The sequence below is a fragment of the Elephantulus edwardii genome, unplaced genomic scaffold (assembly GCF_000299155.1).
Source record: "Elephantulus edwardii isolate Elephantulus edwardi_28Jun2011 unplaced genomic scaffold, EleEdw1.0 scaffold00011, whole genome shotgun sequence".
Taxonomy (NCBI): Eukaryota; Metazoa; Chordata; class Mammalia; order Macroscelidea; family Macroscelididae; genus Elephantulus; species Elephantulus edwardii.
Window position 1 is genome coordinate 13622272 of NW_006399761.1, and position 22261 is coordinate 13644532.

A 22261-nucleotide genomic window follows, 5' to 3' on the forward strand; every position below is an offset into this window, starting at 1 on the left:
TTAGATCCAATTTGATTGTACACACACAAAAATAATAAATAAATTTTTAAAAAAACCAAAAAAACCCAGGACTGACATCGGGGTTGGGGAAAGACTGAGAAAGATGGGACAAATAATGTATACTGCATTGAAACAGATGAGGGAGAGGACTGTTTAAAAGGGATATGTGATTGGGTATTATTGTCATGACAGGAGTCCAGAGCGAAGGCTGCACAGAGGAGTGGACTTGGAGGGAGGGATTATATAACAGTGAAAGAATTTTTCTTTTACTTTTCAAAGAGAAGAGCAAATTGAGGGGGAGGGGTGGGCAGACAGAAAAGTACAACAATGAATGAATGGAAATCCTAAGTCTCTGTAAACTTTCATTAAAATTAATAAAAAAAATTTAAAAGGAAAAAGCCAACAAACAAGGTGAAAAAAAGTGATGGGATTGAAAATTACAACCTGGACCAAGGGCTCTCCTAGCTGGGCTTCTCAGCATCCAACTGGACTTTAAACCCTTCACACGGTGGTTAAATGTTATTTAACATTTGGATTAGATGAGAACTGATTTTAGCTCTTAATTAGTGATGAATTGTGGCAGCATCTGTACTAAATGGAAACTGAGCGTGGCACAACTGTTCTTTTCCATACGCACCAGAGCTGTATCAGGGAGCTCGGTGGCCTGGTGGGTAGGCAGACTGAACACAGCGACAGTGGCTACTCCAAGGGAGAAGGACTGCTAATCTCCCAAAACACTGTGTCGCTGTTGCTGTAGGTGCCATCAAGTGAACCTCACGCATACCAACCCTGTGAACAGATCTGCACGTGGCCCTGCCCTGAGCCGTCCTCATCAGACCGGAGCCCACTGTTCCCGTGGCTGTGTCACGGCCTCTTGGTGAAGATCTGCCTCTTTACGCTGACCCTGTACCTCTGGAAGCATGACGTCTGTTTCCAAGGCCTGGACCCTCCTTCACAGAATGCCCAAAGGATGTGAGATGAAGTTTCATCATCCTTGCCTCTGTTTGCATTTCCGCGGTTCATGGGATATCCAGTACTCTTCTCCAACACCGCAGCTCACAGGCACTGATTCTGCTCTTGTCATTTTTATTCTCTGTCCAACTTTTAGAAGCATAGCAAGTAGTTGAAATAGATCATGGATTGAATCAGGTGCACCTTAATCTGTAAACTGACGTCACTGAGAGGTGCTGATTGTGGATCCAAGGGAGAAGAAATCACTGACAATAGCAACCTTCTATTCATCTATCATGATGTTGCCTACTGGCCCAGCGGTGAGGACTTTCGTTTTCTTGATCATAAGATGCAATCCATATCGAAGGCTGGAGACTCTGATGTACAACAAGCTCTCCAGGACTTTTTTCACTTTCAGCAAGCAAGGATGTGTTATCTGCATAATGCTTTCATAAGCCTGTCATTGATCCTGATGTCACATTCTTCTTCATAAAGTCCAGCTTCCATAGTAACTTGTTCAGCATAAAGCTTGACTATAAAGGCTACACCCTTGATTCATGCCTTTCTTGCTTTTAGACCATGGGTGTTGTTTTTTTCCCCCTTGTTCTGTTTCGAAATCTGCCTCTTGGTCTAGGTCTGGGTTTTGTCTGGGATTCCCCTTTTCTCAAGGGTAGCCATAATTTGTTGTGACCCACACGGTCAAAGGCCTTTAAATAGTCAATAAAACAGATCCTTCTTCAACCACCCAATGGATAGAGAAGCTGTGGTATAATCACACAATGGAATACTATGCTGCATTGAAAAACAAGGAACTCATGCAATAGTATTCAAAATGGGTGACCCTGGAGGACTTTATGCTGAGTGAAATATCTCAGTATCTCAGTCACAACAGGACAAATACTGCATGGTGCCACTGTTGTAGAATGGGACTGACATCAGGGTTGGGTTAAGACTGAGAAAAACTGGATAAATTATTTATACTGCATTGAAACAGATGAGGGAGAGAATAATTTAAAAGCAATATATGATAGGGTATTATGGTTATCACAAGAGTCCAGAATTAAGGTTACATAGTGGAGTGTACTCGGGGCAGTGGGAGGGGTGCAGGGGGACTATATACCAAAGAAAGAATTTTTCTTTTACTTTTCAAATAGAGGAGTGAACTGGGGGGTAGGGGGGGAAGGGCTGGGCAGGGAGTAAAGTGCAACAATGAATGAATGGAAATCCAAAATCTCTGTAAATGTTCATTGAAGTTAATAAAATAAAATTTAAAAAGAACAAAAACAAACCAGATCCTTCTGATATTCCCTGTTTTCAGCCAAGATACTTGTGGCATCAGGAATGAAATCCATTGAGCCACAGCCTCTTCTAATCTAGCCTGAATTTCCGGCAGTTCTCTGTCGATGTACCAGTCTGGCTGTTTCTGTATGATCCCCAATATTTTGTGTGCACGTGATACCAGTGATATTACTCAGTAACTTCCATATTCTGTTGGATCACCTTTTTTGGAAATGGGAACAAATACAGATCTTTTCTAGTCAATCATCCTGATAGCTGTCTTCCAAATTTCTAAGCACAGACTGCAGGGAGGTATCTGCCCAGTGATGTATCTGTTAAAACATGTCAACTGGTATCCCATCAATTCATGGGGCCTTTTTTTCCCCCAATGCCTTCAGTGTAGCTTGAACTTGTTCCTTCATTACCACTAGTTCTTGACCATACACTACCTCCTGACATGGTTCTGCATTCCCACCATCTGAAGACCTGATGGAGGGTCAGCTACGGGTTGGTTTTGACTTGAGGGCACATAACAACAGAGATTTCTAAGAAGCAATAGGTATTGGGACTGCAGAGTCCTTTCCTGCCTCTCCCTGAATGGCTACTGACATGATCCGATCACAGGAAGCAGTAGCCGTGGCCGTTTCTCTCTGTCAAGGATGTGAAACTGCTCTGCCTCCTTTCCCAGGAATAGTTCTCTGAGACCCCAGCCCACTTCCCTAGCTTGTAAAACACATCTGTGGGCATCCCCTTCCCCAAGTTCCTTGTAATACAATATAAAACCCCCCTTTTTAAAATTTTTTGAACCTTTCTTTTTTTTATTTTATTTTTTTCTTTTTATTGTATTATTTTTTATGTGTACTGTCAAATCAGATCTGACTGGTACAGGAGGAGATTGCCCCTTACTTCTCTAGCAGAGCAGCTGGTGGATTTGAACCGTAAAACCCCTTTTTAAGGGAGCTCTGGTGGCCTAGTGGCAAGAAGCTGCACTGCAATTCCAGAGGTATGCAGTTCGAATCCACCAGATGCTCTGCTGGAGAAGAAGGGGCAATCTCTGCCTGTACCAGTCAGATCTGACTTGATGGTACACACACAAAAGATAATAAAAGAAAAGAAAAAATTTTTAAAAACCCAACCTTTTCTAGCTTTTAATGGAGGCTGGTTTTCTGCTTAAGAGCCAGCCTGGCAGTTTCTCCTCAATAAACTGTCGTCTTGGCCTGAACTAGGTTCTGTCCTTCCATGGTGACCTTGTTGTTGTTTGTTGTTTGATGCCGTTGAGTCGTAGACGACTCATAGCAACCCTATGAACAAATAACCTGAGCACGGTTCGTACATAGAGTTTCCGGAGGCAAGCCATTTTGGAATTGGATGCCACTCCTGCTTCCAGGCTTGATTTAGTCGGGAAGCTCCAGCCAACACTGTCCACCATGGGTACCCATTACCACGATTGGCACATCACTGTCACAGGCTTCAGCATCACAGCAACCACGAGTTACCTCTGTACAGCAACGCACAGACCAGTGCTGTACCACCTAGAAGAATGTTTGACAGGAAGACAATTTGAACCTAGCCGAGGGCCGCAGATGGCAATCACTCACCTTCAGGCTCGTGGGAAGCTCCACTGCAGCCCCTTTGGTTAGCAGCCTAGGGCTTCAGGTGCAATTAAGACTTAACAGGGCTCCTTCGCTTTGTTAACTACACGTCAGAATCAAGGTGAAAAGCTCTGCTTACCTTTGCTGGGTGACCCAGTGTATAACCAGATCGAATCGTCTTTCAGATAATGCGCACTTGATGCCTTCCAGGGTTAGCGCTGCATCAACAGGGCGTTTAAAAGCCTGGCTCGTGCCAAAGAGTGCCTCAAAAAATAACAGTAACGGGAGAGGTTTTCCTCTAATTTTTCCAATAGCTACAAAGCAAGAAGAGTCTATGAGTCAAACATTTTAAGTAACACCATTTGCTCTTTCTCACATCTTTGCTATTGTTGTGTACCATGGAGTCAGAACTGACCCACAGCTGACCCTCTGCGGGTTTTCAGAGGCAATGAATCGCACGGAAGGAGACTGCCCATCCTTCTCCCGTGGAACAGCTGGTGGCCTCGAACCATGTGCCTTCAGAATTGCAGAGCAGCTTCTTGCCACTAGGCCACCAAAGCTCCTTTTCATCTCTTTATATTTCCTAAAACATTTACTAACCTAAAAATATCGATTCGTTTGTCACTTTCAACTATTTCTTATGGATTATTTTAAATAACTATTAAAGGTCACCTGTGAAGACGGAGGCCAAGTTTAGAGTGATGTGTGTCTAAGCTACGGAATGAATAAAGAGGAGGAAAGAACTGATGCGTTCAGGTTGCTGAAGAATACTGAATGTACCAGGGCCATCCAGGAGAACAAACCAGCCTGCCCTGGAGAGGTGCTACCACAATCCTCAACAGGAGTGACGATGGTAAGATTTCTAATGTACTTTGGGTCTGTTATGAGGAAGGACCAGTGTGTGGAGAAAGACTTCATTCTTCATAAAGTGGAAGGTCAATGAAAGAGTCAGGCCTTCAAGAGATGGACTGACCCAGAGGTTTAGCACGAGTCAACCCACCCACAGCTCGGGGCCAGGCAGTATTTCATTCTGATGTATAAAAGGAGGATTCTGTCATGGACTGAATTGGGTCCCCTGAAAATACATGTATGTTGTTGTGTGTACCATTGAGTTGGAACTGGCCCATAGCTGACCCTCGACCGGGTTTTCAGAGGCATTGAATCGCATGGGAGGAGACTGCCCATCCTTCAATGAGCAACTTGTGGATTTGAACCGCAAGCTTTTGGGATTGCAGAATACCTTCTTACCACTAGGCCACCAGTGGAATGACACAATGCAGAAGCTACACAATGATCCTCCATGTTCTGATAGACCAAACAGTTGTAAAAGGGTGAAATCCAATACCCTTTAATCCCCTCACCACCCTAATCAAATCACAGATCCTACAGGAATTTCCCTGGAATGTGGGATAGAAGGCAAAGGAGAGGAAAGTTGTTTCCTCCAAAGACCTGTCTGTGGTTTCCTGTCCTCAGACACTAAGAATTCAAGGCACAGAAAAGCAGACTTAGAGAACTCTAGGGCCAGCTTGCTCCGCACAGGCTCAAGCTAATCCATCCCACATTGGGGAAGAAAACTAAAAGGGAAAGCAAGCCGAGAGTGGGGGACCAATATTACCAAGAAAAAATTATCAGGAGTGGAGTGTTTGTTTGGAGACCAGGCCCGTTTGAGGAAGCATCCTGCTATCATGAAGAACAGGACCCATCAGGAGCTCCAAGGAATTCATGGCCTATGGGTGCTGAAGGACACAGGGCATCATCTGTCTGTGCTGGAACCCTGAATCTGAATTCTAGCCTTCTAAACTGTATGAGAATAAATTTCTGTTTATTCCACTTGTGGTATCTGTTACAGTTGTTATGTACCATCAAGCCGACTGCAACTCACAACACCCTATGCACAATAACTCTGAACCCTGCTCTGTCCTGAGCCAGTCTCACTGTCTCTGACACAGTCACCTCCATTACCCCAGTAACTGTGTCAATCCATCTCATCCGGGGTCAACCTCTCTTGCACTGTCCCTCCACCCTTCCACGCATGATGTCTTTCTCCAAGGACTGGCCCCTCCTGGCCAAGTGCCCAAAGTAAGTGAGACAGAGCTTCAAAATCCTTGCCTCCAAGGTGCAACTCGGTTTCACCCTCTCCAGGACAAACCTGTCTGTTCTCTTGGCAGTTGAAGGGATGTTCAATACTCTTCTCCAGCACCACAACTCAAAGGCATCAATTCTTCTTCTGTCATCCTTATTCATCATCCAGTTTTCTGATGTGTATCAAGTAATTGTGAAGATCACGGCCTGGATCAGACACACCTTTGCCTCTAGACTGATAACGTTTCTCTTTAGCACTTTGGAGAAGTCCCTGGCAGCAGATTTTCCCAGTGCAATTCATCTTTTTATTTCCTGACTACTCGTGCCAAGGGTCTCGACTAGGGGACTGACTAAGCTGAAATTGTTAACAATTTTAATCTCTTCTCCATTGAGCACAGTCCTATAGCACTAGATAATTAAGACAGGTTCTGAGTTGGAATCAAATCCATGGCAACTAACAATAACAAAGAAATATGTGGCTGTGGAGTCTGAATCTAAGCCATCACTTGTCTGTCAGTGTGCTGTACCATGGTGGTTTGCCTGCATATTATTGTGATAATGGAAGCTATGTCGTTGATTTTTCAAACACCCACAGGGTCATCCACACATGGGGGACAGGGTTCAGCAGAATGTCTAGACTACCTGCTTCTGAAATAAAAAGCTTTCAAAACCCCTGCTGGGTAGCAGTAGAACATTGTCTGACGTGGTGCCAGAAGATGAGACCCTCGGGTGGGAAGGCATTCCAAATATGAGGGGGAAGAGTTGCCTTCTCAAAGCTGATGTTGTTGTTAGGTGCCGTCGAGTACGACTCATGGTGACCCTAAGAACAACAGACCCGAATCCTGTCCTATCCTGTTCCAATCCCACAATCTCTGACACGCTCTAGCCCACTGCTGTGGTCACAGTGTCAATCACTCGGCTGAGGGGCTTCCTCTCCCTAGCAAAGTAGACCATACTTTAAATGACATAAATGGAGTAAAGTTTTTTCCCCAAGGAAGGTTTTTCATTTGCTGATGAGCCTTGACTTAAAATGAGGAGGAACAGCTCTTAACATCTTTTAATAAAACTGGAGCGTAGAATGCACCAAGTATGAATCTAAGAAGAGGGAAAGCTGTGCAAAAAAAGAAATGCAACCCATAAAGACCTCTATCCTAGGCATTAGGGACTGGTATTGGCCATTCTGAATCAATCATATGATATGTCAGGCCAGGAATGACGAACCAAAGAGGCTGATACTGTATTCATCCTTAAAAAGAATATTTCACCATCCATCCTGAAGAACAATGCTGTTAGTGATAGGACAACACACATATAAGTTAGACTTGTTAATGCAACTATTACACAATATGCCCCACAAGAAAGCACAAGATGAGATTCAAAGCCAGCTGGCAAACAAGAGTTTTAGATGAGGCTACAGATAAATAACAACACACAAACAGATCATAGAGAAAGGCTTACCTTTAAATGTTTCCATTATACTAGCGTTTCGCAGGATTCGTCTAGGACTGTTCGCTGCAAACAAAGCTGCCTTTTCATATTCACCAAGTCCAAGTAATTCATTGAACCTACAGCCATTGCATTTTGTAATGCATTATAAAATAACCGCACCCCAGAAAAAGAAAACTGATTAGAAATGTCTAATATATAGTAGAGTTACATAATAAGATAGAACAGTAAAAAAGCATTCCTCCTCTAACATGTAGCTTCAGTTCTTTTCAAATATTCTCAGGTTTTTATTGTTTATTTGTAGCCTCATATACAATTCTCATTTGCCAGCTGGCTTTGAATATAATCTTGTACTTTATTTCTTATTAGGACTTAAAGTAAGACATTGAGATAGAAATTAAAGAACTGAAAGGGAATTTACAGTGATCTGATTTCTTTTTCTTTCTTTTCATTTCCAAATAAGAAGGGATATCAGGAGAAAGAAGGCTCATCTTGTCGATTCAGCCTAGAAGATTCATTGGGTATGTTGTTGTTAGGTGACACTGAGTCAAGGATGACTCATAGTGACCCCATGAATAGCAGGCCTGAACCCTGTCCTATCCTGTGCCATCCTCATCATCTGAGGTTAGAGGCTGCCAAGTGGAGATTAAGAGTTGTTCTTAGGGAGCTCTAGTGGCCTACTGGCAAGAAGCTGCACTGCAATCCCACTGGCAAGAAGCTGCACTGCAATCCCAAAGGTATGTGGTTCAAATCTGCCAGTTGCTCTGCTTGGAGAAGGAGGGGCAATCTCCTGTACCAGTCAGATCCGTTCTGATGGTACACACACACAAAATAATAAATTTTTTTTTTAAAAAAGTTGTTCTTGGCACTCAGTGCTCTGTCATGCTAGGCTAGCATAAGAAGGAAAGATAAGAATTAAGATGAAACAAGAGTCCACAATGAAGGTTGCATAGTGGAATGTACTTGGGGTGGTGGGAGGGGTGCGGGGGGATTGTGTACCAGGGAGGGAGTCTTTCTTTCACTTTTGAAAGAGAGGAGCGAACTGGGGGGCGGGGGGAGAGGGCTGGGTGGGGAGAGAAGTGCAGCAATGAATGAATGGAAATCCAAATTCTCTGTAAATGTTCATTAAAATTATTTTTAAAAAATTTTAAAAAAAGAATTAAGATGAACTTCCATTCCTCTTCTCACAGCTAAAGGTCGTGAGTCCTAACCTCAGTTAATAAAACGCGACTGAAGCTGGGACTAACACAGCGGGACTGAGCATGACAGAGATGCTGAGGACGGTGCAGGGCCAGGTTCAGATCTGTGGTTCATAGAGTAACTAGGAGGTGGAGTTGACCTGATGGCACCTGACACAAACAACAAAGCAAGTGGGATTTACAGTCAAAGACACGCACACTCTAGATGAGAAAGCCAGGAAGGTACTATAAAGCAAAACGCATAAAACTTTAAGAAGATTCCTCATTGGCAGACTTAAAGAAACCTACAGTGTAAGGGAGTAACAGTCATTGGATGGGGGGAAATTTTCATTCACTTATACTGAAAGCAAATCAGCAAATCACAACTGAACGCTATTTAATATATAGGTAGACCTATAACCCAATGTTCTTTAGGTATTGTTCTCATAGCCTAGAAAGTAACTTCTTAAAGAACATAATCCTAGAGTTTCTTTTCTATAACATATAAAAAAGCTTAATCCTTAGTGTCGTTAAAATAGCACAGAATAGAAATAAAGAAAGGATAAGTATGCACACCCATGTTTATTGTGGCTTTGTTCACAACAGCAAAGTGCTGGAAACAACCCACGTACATATCAACAAACAAATGGATAGAGAAGCTCTGGAATGCTATGCAGCATTGAAAAACCAGGAACTCAAGCAATATTATGTAAACTGGATGAGCCTGGAGGACATTATGCAGAGTGAAATATCTCAGTCACAAAAGGACAAATATTGCATAGGACCACTGTTGTAAAACAGGACTGACGTCGGGGTTGAGGGAAGGCAGAGAAAGAGGGGAGGAATGACGTATACTGCACTGAAACAGATGAGAGAGAGAACTATTTAAAAGGGATATATGATTAGGTATTATTGTCATGACAAGAGTTCAGAATGAAGGCTGCACAGTGGAGTGGACTTGAGGGGAGGGATTGCATAACAATGAAAGAGTTTTTCTTTTTTTTTGAGTTTTTCTTTTTCATTTCAAGGAGAAGAGTGAACTGGGGGGGAAGGGGTGGGCAGGGAGAAAAGTGCAACAATGAATGACTGGAAACCCTAAGTCTCTGTAAACGTTCATTAGAATTAATTGAAAAAATGTAAACAACAACAAGAAAAACACCCCAAACCACCACAATATCCATGAATTAAAAAAAAAGAAGGGAAAAGTACTGAAAGTATTTAATTGACCAGAATAACCTGAAGCCAGAAGAATTATTCTCAAAAATATTTTGCAATGCACACCCATGTTTATCACAGCTTTGTTTACAATAGCAAAGAGGTGGAAGCAACCCAAGTGCCCATCAACAAATGAATGGATAGAGAAGCTGTGGTATATTCACATGATGGACTACTATGCAGCACTGAAAAACAAGGAACTCATGCAATATTATTCAAAATGGGTGACCCTGGAGGGCATTATGCTGAGTGAAATATCTCAGTCAGAAAGGGACAAATATTGCATGGTGCCACTATTGTAGAATGGGTCTGACATCAGGGTTGGGGTAAGACTGAGAAAAAACTGGAACAGATGAGGGAAAGAACAGATTAAGGGCAATATATGATTGGGTATTATGGTTAGCACAGGAATTCAGAATTAAGGTTGCATAGAGAAGTGTACTGGGGTGGGGGGAAAGGGATGGGGGAATTGTATACCAATGAAGGAATTTTTTTTTCTTTTTCTTTTCAGAAAGGGGAACGAACTGGTGGGGAGGGGTGGGCAGGGAGAAAAGTGCGGCAATGAATGAATGGAAATCCAAAATATCTGTAAATGTTTATTAAAATTAATACAAAAAATATTTTGTAACATCATGTTAAGAGTAGACAATGAAGGGAGCTCTGGTGGCCTAGTGGTAAGAAGCTGCATTGCAATCCTAGAGATACACAGTCTAAATCCACCAGATGTTCTGCTGGAGAAGGAGGGGCAATCAATCTCCTCCTGTACCAGTCAGATCTGATTTGATGGTACACACACACAAAAAATAATAATTTTTTTAAAAAAAAGAGAGTAGACAATGTATTAAAAATATAAATAAAACTTGTCTTAACAATTCAAGCCTCCTGTCTCTTCTGAAAAATATTCCCAATCTGTGTTTCCCCCTAAATCCCCACAAATTTTCCCTAAATCTGACCAAAAAATGAAATTTTATTTTCTTTTCTGATTCTTCTACTAGTGCAGATTTTAAAGATAACAAAAGTTACAAGTCCCAAAGAGACGCTCAATATTAACATTTTAACACTGGAAACCAAAGCGCTGACTTACCTCTCAATATAGCCGAGCAACATTTCGGCTTCTTTTGCTTTGCTTGGATCATCTCCAAGTAGTTCCTCAGCAAATTCTTGGTCACCTGTAAACATCCAAAATGGCATCATATTAAAGAGCAGCTATCAATTGCTCTGGTGACCTAATGTAATGGTAAGGAGTTGTGCTGCCAACCCAAAGGTACAGAGTTCAAATCCACCAGCTGCTCCACAGGAGAAGGATGGACAATCTCCTCTCTCTTTTTTTTTTAATACAACAGTTCTTTTATTTTGTTTGGTGCTGAAACCCGGGAGTGAGCCATGTTCTTTTATTATGATGATTAATTTCATTGAACATTTACAGAGATTTTGGATTTCCATTCATTCATTATTGCACTTTTCTCCCCACCCACCCTACCCTCACCCCCAGTTCGCTCTTCTTTAAAAGCAAAAGCAAAACTCCTTCCTTGGTACAGAATCCCCTCGCACCCCACCCCCCAACTCCCACCCCGAGTATACTCCACTCTGCAACCCTCATTCTGAACTCTTATGATAATCATAATGCCCTAAAATATATTACTTTTAAACTGTTCTCTCCCTCATCGGCTTCAATGCAGTATACATAATTTATCTAGTTTTTCTCAGTCTTACCCCCACCCTGATGTCAGCCTCATTCTACAGCAGTGGCACCATACAATATGACAATCTCCTCTTGTGTGAGTTACTGCCTCTGGAAATCTACTGGGGGGGTCAGTTCTGGGTTGGTCCTGACTCCACAGTACACAACAACCATCAGCTGAAATGAGACCTCTGGTGACGGAGTCTGTGGTGAATTACACTGCCGACACGAAGGCTGTGTCGCTCTGACAACCTGATGGAAAGTCACTGGGAGTTAGAACCAATGCGACGGCATACATGTGTGTGAAGAGAAAACAATCTCATCCTCACACCTGCACACATATAAATACATGTTGTTATGTACTGTAGAGTCAGAACGAGCCATGACCTTCAGTGGGTTTCCAGAGGCGAGCAGCTGGTGGCTTCGAACCACAGGCCTTCAGGATTTCAACACAGCTTCTTGCCACTAGGTCACGAAAGCTCCCCGTATAAGAATATCTGAATGTTATATAAGCAATATATGCACACCACACCAATACATTATACATAGGCCCTCTCCTCCTTTCTCTCAGGTGCACAGTCAGAAATTCTCTCCTCGGCTCGCCAAGTCGGTTCTTTACCAGACATACATCAGCTGTTAAAGAAAGAAGCTCAGGACAGAAGCATAGACATATATTTATGTTTCTTTTCAATTCAATCTGGGAGAGACTCACTCTTTCGCTTTATGGGAAAGTCTTCCATTTAAAAAAAGTGCTACTCGACTCACAGCTGGATTCTGACCTGAAGGTGCATAACAACAACAAGAATTGGAAAACACAAATACATTACCATACAACTCTCTGGTTTTCTGAATTTGCTCCACCACCTCTTGAAAGGACTTGCTCATATTTGACTGGATCCAGGAAGCAAGGGCGTAGGCAATGATCTGAATTCTTTGGTGGCTAGAAAGAGAACAAGTACAACAACAGAGAAGCCTCAAAATTAAGGGACGGAGTATCAGAAAGAAAGGGGGAAAATACAAACTCTAGAAACATGTGAATGACTTTCATACCGAAACTGTAGCTCTTTGTTCAGACATTCAGCTGCATCTCTCTGCTTTAATAACGTCATCTTTTCCTCATCCAAATCCTCCTTCCTGTGAGCCGACACGTATTTTACTGCCATGGTTTGTTTAATTTCTGCGTATTTATCCTCAAGGCGTTTTAAGTGTTTAGTGAGTGCCTCCAGATTGACGGAGTCTTCGAGCGTCATGCCTGGGGGGGAAGGGAGCAGATCAAGGTAGCTGCTGTGGGACACAAGTCCCACGGTTCAAACAGGAGTCTCATTTGAAAAGGGGAGCAAGCGTTTTAACTTCCCAAACATAGACGGGCAGAGTCTACCTTCTTAAATGACAGCCCTTTCAAACCTAGACTCACTGGCCTACTGCTAAGGAGCGCCACTACAATCCCAAAGGCACACGGTTCAAATCCACCAGCTGCTCCGAGGGAGAAAGATGGGCAATCTCCTCCCAGGAAATTAAACTGCCTCTGAAAAGCCGCTAGATCCTTTTCTGGTTCATGACCATGATGATTGGGGTGCTCATGCTTCTGTAGGACATATGTCACCCTTAAACCTTGCTACGACATGGGCACATTACCCATCTGCTGTAAAAAAAAAGAACCAAAAAACAAACCCCCTGGAGTGTCAACTATGGGTTAAATTGCTACTTGACAGTGGACAACATACTAAAAATCCTGTATCTTCAGATTAAAAAAAAAAATCCTATCACCGCCTCTTGCGCAACCAACACTCCTGGCACCAGAAGTTAGGAAATAAAAAGAAAAGTTGCACTAGGAAAATTTGCTGTTAGAGACCTCCTCAGAGAAGTAAAGAGCAACAAAGTCAGTCTAGAGACTAAGGTGCACCTGATCCAGGAAACAGTCTTTGCAATTACCTGTTATGCATCAAAGAGCTGGACAATGACCAAGGAGGACAGAAGAAGAATTGATGCCTTTGAATTATGGTGCTGGGGAAACAGTATTGAACTGGATTGCCAAGAGAACTAACAGATCTGTCCTGAAAAGGGTGAAGCCAAGCTGTTCCTTGGAGGCAAAGATTTTGAGGCTCCATCTCACATACTTTGGGCATGCTGCCATCAGGGACTTTGGAGAATGACATCATACTTGGAAGGGTGAAGGGACAGTGCGGGCAAGGAGGATCCCAAATGAGACGGATTGACACAGGAACTGGGGTAACGTGTGTCAGAGACAGGGAGACTGGCCCAGGACAAAGCATGGTTCAGAGCTATTGCACGTAGGGTCCCTACGAGTTGTGGTTGACTCACATAACAACAATGCCTTGCAAATCCCAATGCCTTGCATATCCCTAAATGTTACTGTAGCTCGATCATATCAACAACCTCTAACAATTTCTCATTTCTCTAAATTCCTTCTAGGTAGCTCTGGTAAGGAGTTGTGCTGCTATCACTAAGGCAGATGGTTCAAACCTACCAGCTGCTCTTCCTGTGTGATTTAAGCCTCTGAAAACCTACTGAGCTATGAATGGGTCAGCTATGAATGGGTACCAACCCAACAGCAATGAATGAGTGTGAAATTCCTTATGAGCAAATACGTTGCTACCACAACTAACCCCAGAGTAATGCTAGTAATTTTCTTCAACATAAAACTTAGATAAATGTTTACCAAATTTCCAATTTCCTCTTTGTCTCAATTCAAAAACACAGTTACACTTGAGACACATTGCCTTCTACCTGGGGTCAATTTTTATCCTTACCACAAACCTCAACATTTCTCCCAACACATCCCTGGATTAATCCTGCTTGATTTTAACCATTCCTCTACCCTGAAGCCTCTCAGCATTTAATCAGTTTCTCAATTATTCTGTATTTATTTCTCTGTATCTTATTTATCAGCAGCTCGACGAGTGTGGTGGTGCTAATTCGAAAGTCAAGTGTCTCCAGAGGTTCCAATCCACTAGAGACGGATAATCCCCTGTTCTGATGACTAACTGTCTCCAGAACCCTCTAGAGGGTTGCTGTGAATCAGAACAGTCAGTAGCAGTGGACTTGTGGGTTATTTTGTGGTAGTTTTTCCCCCTTTTGATAGATAGATAAGCAATCCGAGGAGTTCTTACAAGCTTAGCCTGCCTAACCACAGATATTTTAGTGTACCTGATTCTTTTCACTAAATGCAAGAAGACCATTCAATTTCTCTGGAAATTCTGAACTATGGAGTAGCCTAAGCCTTGATGGCACAGTGGTTAAAGAATCTGGCTGCTAAACAAAAGGCCAGTGGTTTGAATCCACCATTGATGCTATGGGAGGACTTAGGTGTATGCTTTTATAAAGAGGCCAGGCTTACTCTGTCCCACAGCGCTACTTCCCACTGACACACAGCAGTACAACATTGCCTATTACCTCGACATAAAGCCTCTTTTGTCAGGATCAAATCTACCTTCCTAAATTTTCCACCTACTCACATTGTCTCTGGATAAGCAAAGAAATACTCATTCTTGGGCACAATTATTAATATTTTTAATAGAATCACCTACTCTTCACACTCTCTTTTCTTCAGGATGAATGTGTACTATCCTGGAAGGACTATCTAATCTGTTCTTCACTACAAGCTACCTTGTTTACTGGTAGAAGAGTAATGAATATTCCAGGGACTGCCAAGAGAACAAACAGATGTGCCTTGGAAAATGTGCAATCTGTTCCTCGGTTGCTGTCGGGGGCGTCCAAGTCCTAGGAAAAGGACCTCATGCTTGGAAAGGTGGAGAGTCGAGAGAAAGTCTCGGAGGATCCTGGGCCAGAGGGATTGCCTGGCGACGTTCACAATGGGCTCTACTGAGATGAGGAGGAAGGTGGAGGAGAAGGCAGGGTTCAGGGACTTCGCTCACCACTCTCAACTCCATGGCACCTGACAACTGCCATGCTGGGGATTCAAATTCAACAAGAGGTTTTGGTTCCGCAAGAAGGCACTGTGTGCTTGCTTAGGAGAGACTCCAGATCTCTCAAGAGGCAGAATTCTTTGATGTGGTGGAAACAAACCTGTGAAATGTTGACTACAGGTGAGGCAAAGGGCACAGACAAGTCTGTGTTACCTTGTTTACCGGGCAATCTGACTGTGTGCAATCACTACACAAACCTCTTAACATCCTGGAGGAATTTCAGGTGTATCTTGGTTTCTGAAGTTGTTAAACCAGTGAATGCTAAGTCCAAATGAATCAACAATATTCTCCAGACAGTAATTACTACATGTTTTCTTTTTTATTATTATTATTATTGGTTCTTAACCTTCAGAGAGCATCAAAATAACCAGAAGCACTTGTGAAAACTTAGGAAATATTTTCCCCCCTCTGTACATGGCTTTTAGTATTTACACAATATAACATCAATGCTAAAGAGGAAGTAAGTATTTCTAACAAACTGCCAGGGGATGATGTTTCTGGTGAAACCACGTTTTAATGATTATGCCACTATTTACATAGCCCAGGGAGCTCTGGTGGCCTCGTGGTAAAAAGCTGTGCTGCAACCCCAAAGGTATGATGTTCGAATCCACCAGCTGCTCTGCAGGAGAAGGGTGGGAAATCTCCTCCTGTGCAATTTACTGCCTCTGGAAACCCACTGGAGGGCCAGCTGTGGGTCGCTTCTGCACACAACATTTAACTCTCTGAATCTTTTTTTTTTCATTTTTATTTTATTATTTTTGTGTAAGTGTACTGTCAAATCAGATCTGACTGGTACAGGAGGAGATTGTCCCTCCTTCCCCGGCAGAGCATCTGGTGGATTCGAACAGTGTGCCTCTGGGATTGTAGTTGCAGCTCTTTACCACTCGGCCACCAGAGCTCCCCTAACTCTCTGAATCTTTTAAGATTATTTTAAAAATCTTACGTCATTTAAGTCTTCTCACTCCTTTGTATGTGTGCAAGATAATTTCTGAAACATTTTATAGCTTTATGTATACTTTGTACATGTACATATTAACACATATGTTAATTTTGTTAATAGAATATAACGAAATGATTCTCTCTCAAACACTGTCAACAAAATACTGTACCTGGAATAGGCTTCGAAGGATCTTTGGAGAAAGTACAATATTTTACTTCTTTTCTGTCATACTCTGCTCTAAGCTCTTTCATTTTCTTTATTTGCATTTGAATTCTTGAGGAATCATTTTCAATAATAGTCATCCTGAAAAATAAGAAAGGTTTTTTTCTATTTCCTCCAACTATTTGAATTATTGAATCTTAAGATTTCAAGTAAAACATATTAAGTCATCACTTTTTTTGCTAATTATATTTTTATGGCATACCTAGAAGTTTACAAAAAAAAAAATGACTTAAGAAAGTGAACTAGTTTCACAAGAATAGTTTTCTTTCAGAGAATCACAAAAGTGTCACAGTTTCATTCTTGATCCTATTAAAAATGTATTACAGCGATTTGGTCAGTCATTATGTCTATGCTCTTTAATAAAAAATTACCTTTGCAATTTAAATTTTTTTTTTTAGTTTCTTATTGCTGCTGTAACAAATTATTGTAAATCTGGCAGCTTAAAGAAACAAAAATATTCTTTTAGATCTTATTGCTGCTGTAACAAATTATCATAAATCCGGCAGCTTAAAGAAACAGAAAAACATTCTTTTAGAAGAGTTTCTAAAAGCTCCAAGCCTAAAATCTCTTAACCACTGCTCAAACCAAGGTGTGGGACTCCAACAGCTCCTGACAATGCTGTCGCAGTCTGGGGGCTGCCAGCATCCCATCGCTCTGCACTCCAGCCTCCGCCTCTGTGGCCACATTACCTCCTCCTGTGTCCACTCTCTCATATCTGTAAATTGCATTTAGGATATTGTCACCTGTAGACCCTCAGTTTAGGGAGCTCTGGTGGCCTAGTGCTAAAAAGCTGTGCTGCAATCCCAAAGGCAAAGCCCACCGTAGGGTCAGCTAAGGGTCGGTTCCCACTGGACGGTACACAACAAGAAGACCCTTAATTTATTCACACTTGCAAAGATTCCTTTTCCATTTTTACAGGATTCAAGGTAAGACAATGGACTCATCTTCATGTGTGTATTGGTCGTCCGGACATCCTCTTTTTACAATTGCTTGTTCAAGTCTTTGGCTCACTTGTTTGATGTGTTTTCTTGTTGATTTAGAATTCTTGATGCACTTTTTCTCTCCCTCTCCTTTTCAAATGGGTTTTCATTAAATTTATATACATTTTATAAAATAATTTATCAATGCCATTTATAATGTCTTAGCAAATCCTCACTCAACCTTACTTTTCATCTTGCCCTACCCATTCCTTCCTTTTTATAAAAAATTTTTTAAATTATTTATTTTATGTATACCGTCGAGTCAGATCCGACTGGTACAGGAGGAGATTGCCCCTCCTTCGCCAGCGGGACATCTGGTGGATTTGAACTGCTTACCTTCGGGACTGCAGTGCAGCTTTTTGCCACTAGGCCACCAGAATTCCCTTCCTTCATTCTTTCGAGAACTCTTTTCGCATTTACCTTGGTCAAGCTGAGTGTATTTCACCCATATTTAGTGTTGTCTTTCCTATCAGCACAAATAATAAGTGTTTACTAATGAGAAAGTGGATCTCTCCTTCCCTCCCAACCCCAGCAGACAACCAGTGAACGTGTGCGCACACGCGTACACACGCACTTTTAACTTTCTGAAAGTGGGATCATATTTTATTTCATTATACTGCATAGTGGTCAATGTGTCAAATTCTGTAGCTTTACCAAATTTTTTTCTTGTAGAGCTCTCAGATCCATAGCAAGTGACTGGAAATGCGGTGACCTCAATTAGACACTTGAATCTTTACACTGACATCTTTGCTCCTCAGTGCTCTGGAGAGGTCCCTGACAGCAGACAATTCCAGTGCAATATATCTACTGACCCACTTGACCACTGGTACCAAGGGTGTTGATTGTGGATGCAAGTGAGATGAAATAGTTGACAATTTCACTCTTTACTCCATCTAGCATGATGGACGTTAACCTGTCAGCACAGTGGTGAGGATTTTTGTCTTCCTGATATTGAGATGGAATCCATACTGAAGTCTTTGATTTTCAGTAGCAAGCACTTCAAGTCCTCTTCATTTTCAGAAAGCAAGGTTGTGTAAGCTGCATAATGCAGGTTGTTGATGGGTCGTCCTCCAACCCTGATACCACATTCTTCTTCACAGCATCCGGTTTCTCAAATTATTTGCTCAGCATACATATTGAGTTAACTGTAGAGAAGAGAGACAGCCAGGAATCACACCTTTTTTTATTTCAAACTACGCACTGTTCCTTTGCTCTGTTTGGAGAACAGGTACAGGGTTTGTGCAAACAATATTAAGTGTTCCTGGATTGGCATTCTTCTCAGTGTTAGCCATTGCCATTCACAAAAATTCCTTTGCATAGTCAATAAAAAACAAATATTAACACTCTTCTGGTACTCTCTTTCAGCCAGCAATCTGACATCAGCAATGATATTCTTTGTGCCATCACCTCTTGCCCCCCCCCAATATTCTTTTATTATTATTTTATTGATATTTCCTTTACACAGTTCTTTTCCTTCATCTGTTTAAATGCAGTGTTATTTACCCCCTTTTCTTAGTTTCCCCCCAACTGCCATCTCAGTCCTGCTTTATAACCATGGCATGATGCAGTATTTGTCCTTTTGTGACTGAGATATTTCACTCACCATGGCCTCTTCTAAATCCTGACTGAGCTTCTGGCAGTTTTCTATCAAGGTACTATTCTAGCCATTTTTGGATGATCTTCAGCAATATTTTGCTTGCATATGGTATTAATGATTTGTTCAACAATTTGATCACTTTTCTTAGGAATAGGAACAAATATAAATCTGTTAGTTAGTTTGCCAGGTAGTTAGCCATCTTTCCAAATTTCCTGGCACAGAGTGAAAACACTCAAGGCTGCATCTGCTAGCTGAAACATAATGGCATTCCACCGACACTTGAGGCTTTACTTTTTGCCAGTGCCTTCTGTAAAGTTTGAACTTCTTCCTTTACTGAGATACTGATCTATCTATGGAAACTCTGGTAAGGAGTGGCACTGCCAATGTAAAAGGAAGGCAGTTCAAATCCCACAAGAAAAACATGGGCACTCTCCTCCCTTGCTGAGCCACTGGAGGGTCAGCTATCAGTTGGCTCTGACCCCCTGGCACACAGCTCTACATTCCTCTCTCTCTCTCCCTCTCTATTTGTTGTTGTTATTGTTCAGTGCCGTCAGGTCCTAGGCAACTCATAGCGACCCTATGAATTAAAGTCCTCAACAGTTGCATGACTTTCATCCTTTCTCCACATTTGTAGGGTTTCCCGAGGCAGGCTGTTTATGGAAGTGGATGCCACTCCTGCTTCCAAGCTTGTTTTAGCTGGGGTCTATTTCCCCACATAAATATAAGCCTCTCTAATAGATGCTTCCAGTTGTGGTGCTTGAGAAGAGAGCTGAACACACCATGGACTGTCAGGAAAACAAATCGGTCTTTTGTGGAGAGGGTGAAACTAAGTCTCTCCTTGGAGGCTAGGATTTTGAAGCTCTGCCTCACTTACGTTGGTTGGGCACATGGCCAGGAGAGATCAGTCCTTCGAGAAGGACATCATGCTCAGAAGGGTGGATGGACAGCACAGGAGAGGGAGAGCCAAGATGAGATAGATTGGTATGGTAACTGGGGCAATGGGTGGGCTTGTGTGTCAGAATTAATGAGACTGGCTCAGGACAGGGAAGGATTCAGAGCTGCTGTACATAGGGTCACTATGCACCGCAGGCAACTCAACCAATAACATTCTATGGCAGGTTTGGAAGCAGGAGTGGTTTCCACTTCCTAAGAAACATGTCTCCGGAACCTCTATGAATTTTGATAAATGTCGATGGTTGTAGAAGGGCTTCAGGGTTGCTGAGTCATGCGTGACTCGAAGACAGTCAACAACATGGACATATATGTTGTTATATGCCATTGAGTCAGAACTGATCCTACACTATCCTCAACATCTCAGATATGCCCAAGTTCAGGGTCACAGTTACTATGTCAGTATATCTCATTGACGATCTTCATCTCTTTCTCTGACCCTCCACCATTCCCAGCACGATGTCTTCTCCAACGACCATGCCTGACGTAAGGACTTAGGCTTTTTTTTTGCGGTCCATGGGATATTCAGTACTCTTCTCCATCACCATAATGCGAAGACATCAGCTCTTCTCCATTCATCTTTCATATTGTTTCATTTATAAACATAGTAAACTGTTCTTTTATAATCACTGATTCTGGCATCTGAACTTTTCTTTTTGCTGAGCTCTTTCCACTGGTTGACACGCTGAGTTCCATTACCTTGTGCGCTGAGCTGGTCTCACTGTGAATTGTTCATTTGTGGAACTTCTAAGGGCTCCAGAGGAGCCTGCATGTACTTCTCGGGCACTTTAAATGATAAGCTTCAGTTTTTGTTTGGAACCAGTGAACGTTCACAACTCATATCAGCTTTTCATCCAATCATTCACATACATTTTGTTCAACAGTATTAAATACAGTTGACTAATGTAACTAGTAACAGTGTCTGATCAACCCCTTATTGTAGCTTTCCTTTCACCAAATTTCTTTTCATTGCTCTCTGTCTTCTCTTCTCATCCTGGGGACCACCCAAGAACTCTTCTGTGTGTAAACCTGCCCTTAGCATTTTCTAACAGGGGTCTCCAACCTTCAGTTTTTTAAAAGTGGTCTAGGAGATGTGCCTAAAGTGTGTTGCACTGCCAACCAAAGGCTGTGCGTTTCAGCAGCTCGAATCCAGGAGTTATGATGGTCTCCCTTATATATACAGACTCAGAAACCAGACAGAAGATTGCTAAGAGTCAGAAACCAGACAGAAGATTGCTAAGAGTCAGAATCAATCAGAAAGCAGGGAGTTGGTGTTTGAGATGTGCCTATGGCTAGAATTGTACAAAGCAGGCCAGCAGTTCTCAGGCAAGGTATTGTTTCGCTTGCTCGTGGTTTTTCTTGTTCTGCTGAAGAAAAGGCAAAAAGCTGGTCCTTCAAAACAAAGAAAGGTCTATGGGGGGAGAAAGAAGGGTAGTCTCCTCCTGTGGCTTCATGGTAAGAAGCTGCACTGCAGTCCCAAAGGCACACAGTTTGAATCCACCAGCTGCTCTGCAGAAGATTGAGCAGTCTCCTTCTGTTCTATTAAATACCTTGGAAAACCCACTGGCGGGGTCAGCGATGGGTCGGTTATGACGTGATGGTACACACCAAACTCTGGACAGCTCTGGCATTACAACAAAGGGTCACAATGACTACAAATTGACTCTGCAGCAGCGGGGTTTTCAGATGAAGCGGACGACACTATTCAGAGTGCAGCCCTGAACCAGAGTTTTATGTGGACATGTTTTTGCAGGAGAACCCACATTTTGAGAGGATGTTAGGGCCTGTCTTTACTTCTCCACATCCCAGTTAAAACTGAATCTCATGGGCACAAATTCTGATAATTGTCCTCGGAGCAGGAGCACCTTCAGTGCTCCGTTCACCTTTTGGCTTTGACCAGATGCTGCCTTTACAGTTTCCTATCATTGTGGCCACTTGCTGATGTGATGCTCTTCCTAATATACTGTTTTTAACATTTCCTGATTATTGAAGCTTTCTTATTGTGATTTGTGGCGAAGTTGACATAACAAATCATTTTCCATTCAACAATCCCTACACATTATGTTTCATATTTTAAAATTTACTTTTTTTTTTTTTACTTCTTGTTGTGTACCATCAAGTCAGATCTCACTGGCACAGGAGGAGACTGCCTGCCCCTCCTTCTCCAGCAGAGCATCTGGTGGATTCGACCTGGGCTCCGT

General features: G+C 42.3%; 1 protein-coding gene across 1 annotated transcript in view; it reads right to left on the reverse strand.

Annotated features, from left to right (window-relative positions):
- CLHC1 (clathrin heavy chain linker domain containing 1) overlaps positions 1–22261 on the reverse strand; it is a 36564-nt gene that overhangs the window by 8798 nt on the left and 5505 nt on the right. Inside the window, exons 3-8 of the mRNA XM_006880930.1 lie at positions 16480–16613; positions 12474–12675; positions 12251–12363; positions 10827–10911; positions 7362–7468; positions 3961–4135 (exon numbers count right to left, since the gene is read on the reverse strand). Of these exons, the coding sequence (XP_006880992.1) occupies positions 3961–4135; positions 7362–7468; positions 10827–10911; positions 12251–12363; positions 12474–12675; positions 16480–16613 (816 nt within the window). The remainder of the gene's footprint in view (positions 1–3960; positions 4136–7361; positions 7469–10826; positions 10912–12250; positions 12364–12473; positions 12676–16479; positions 16614–22261) is intronic.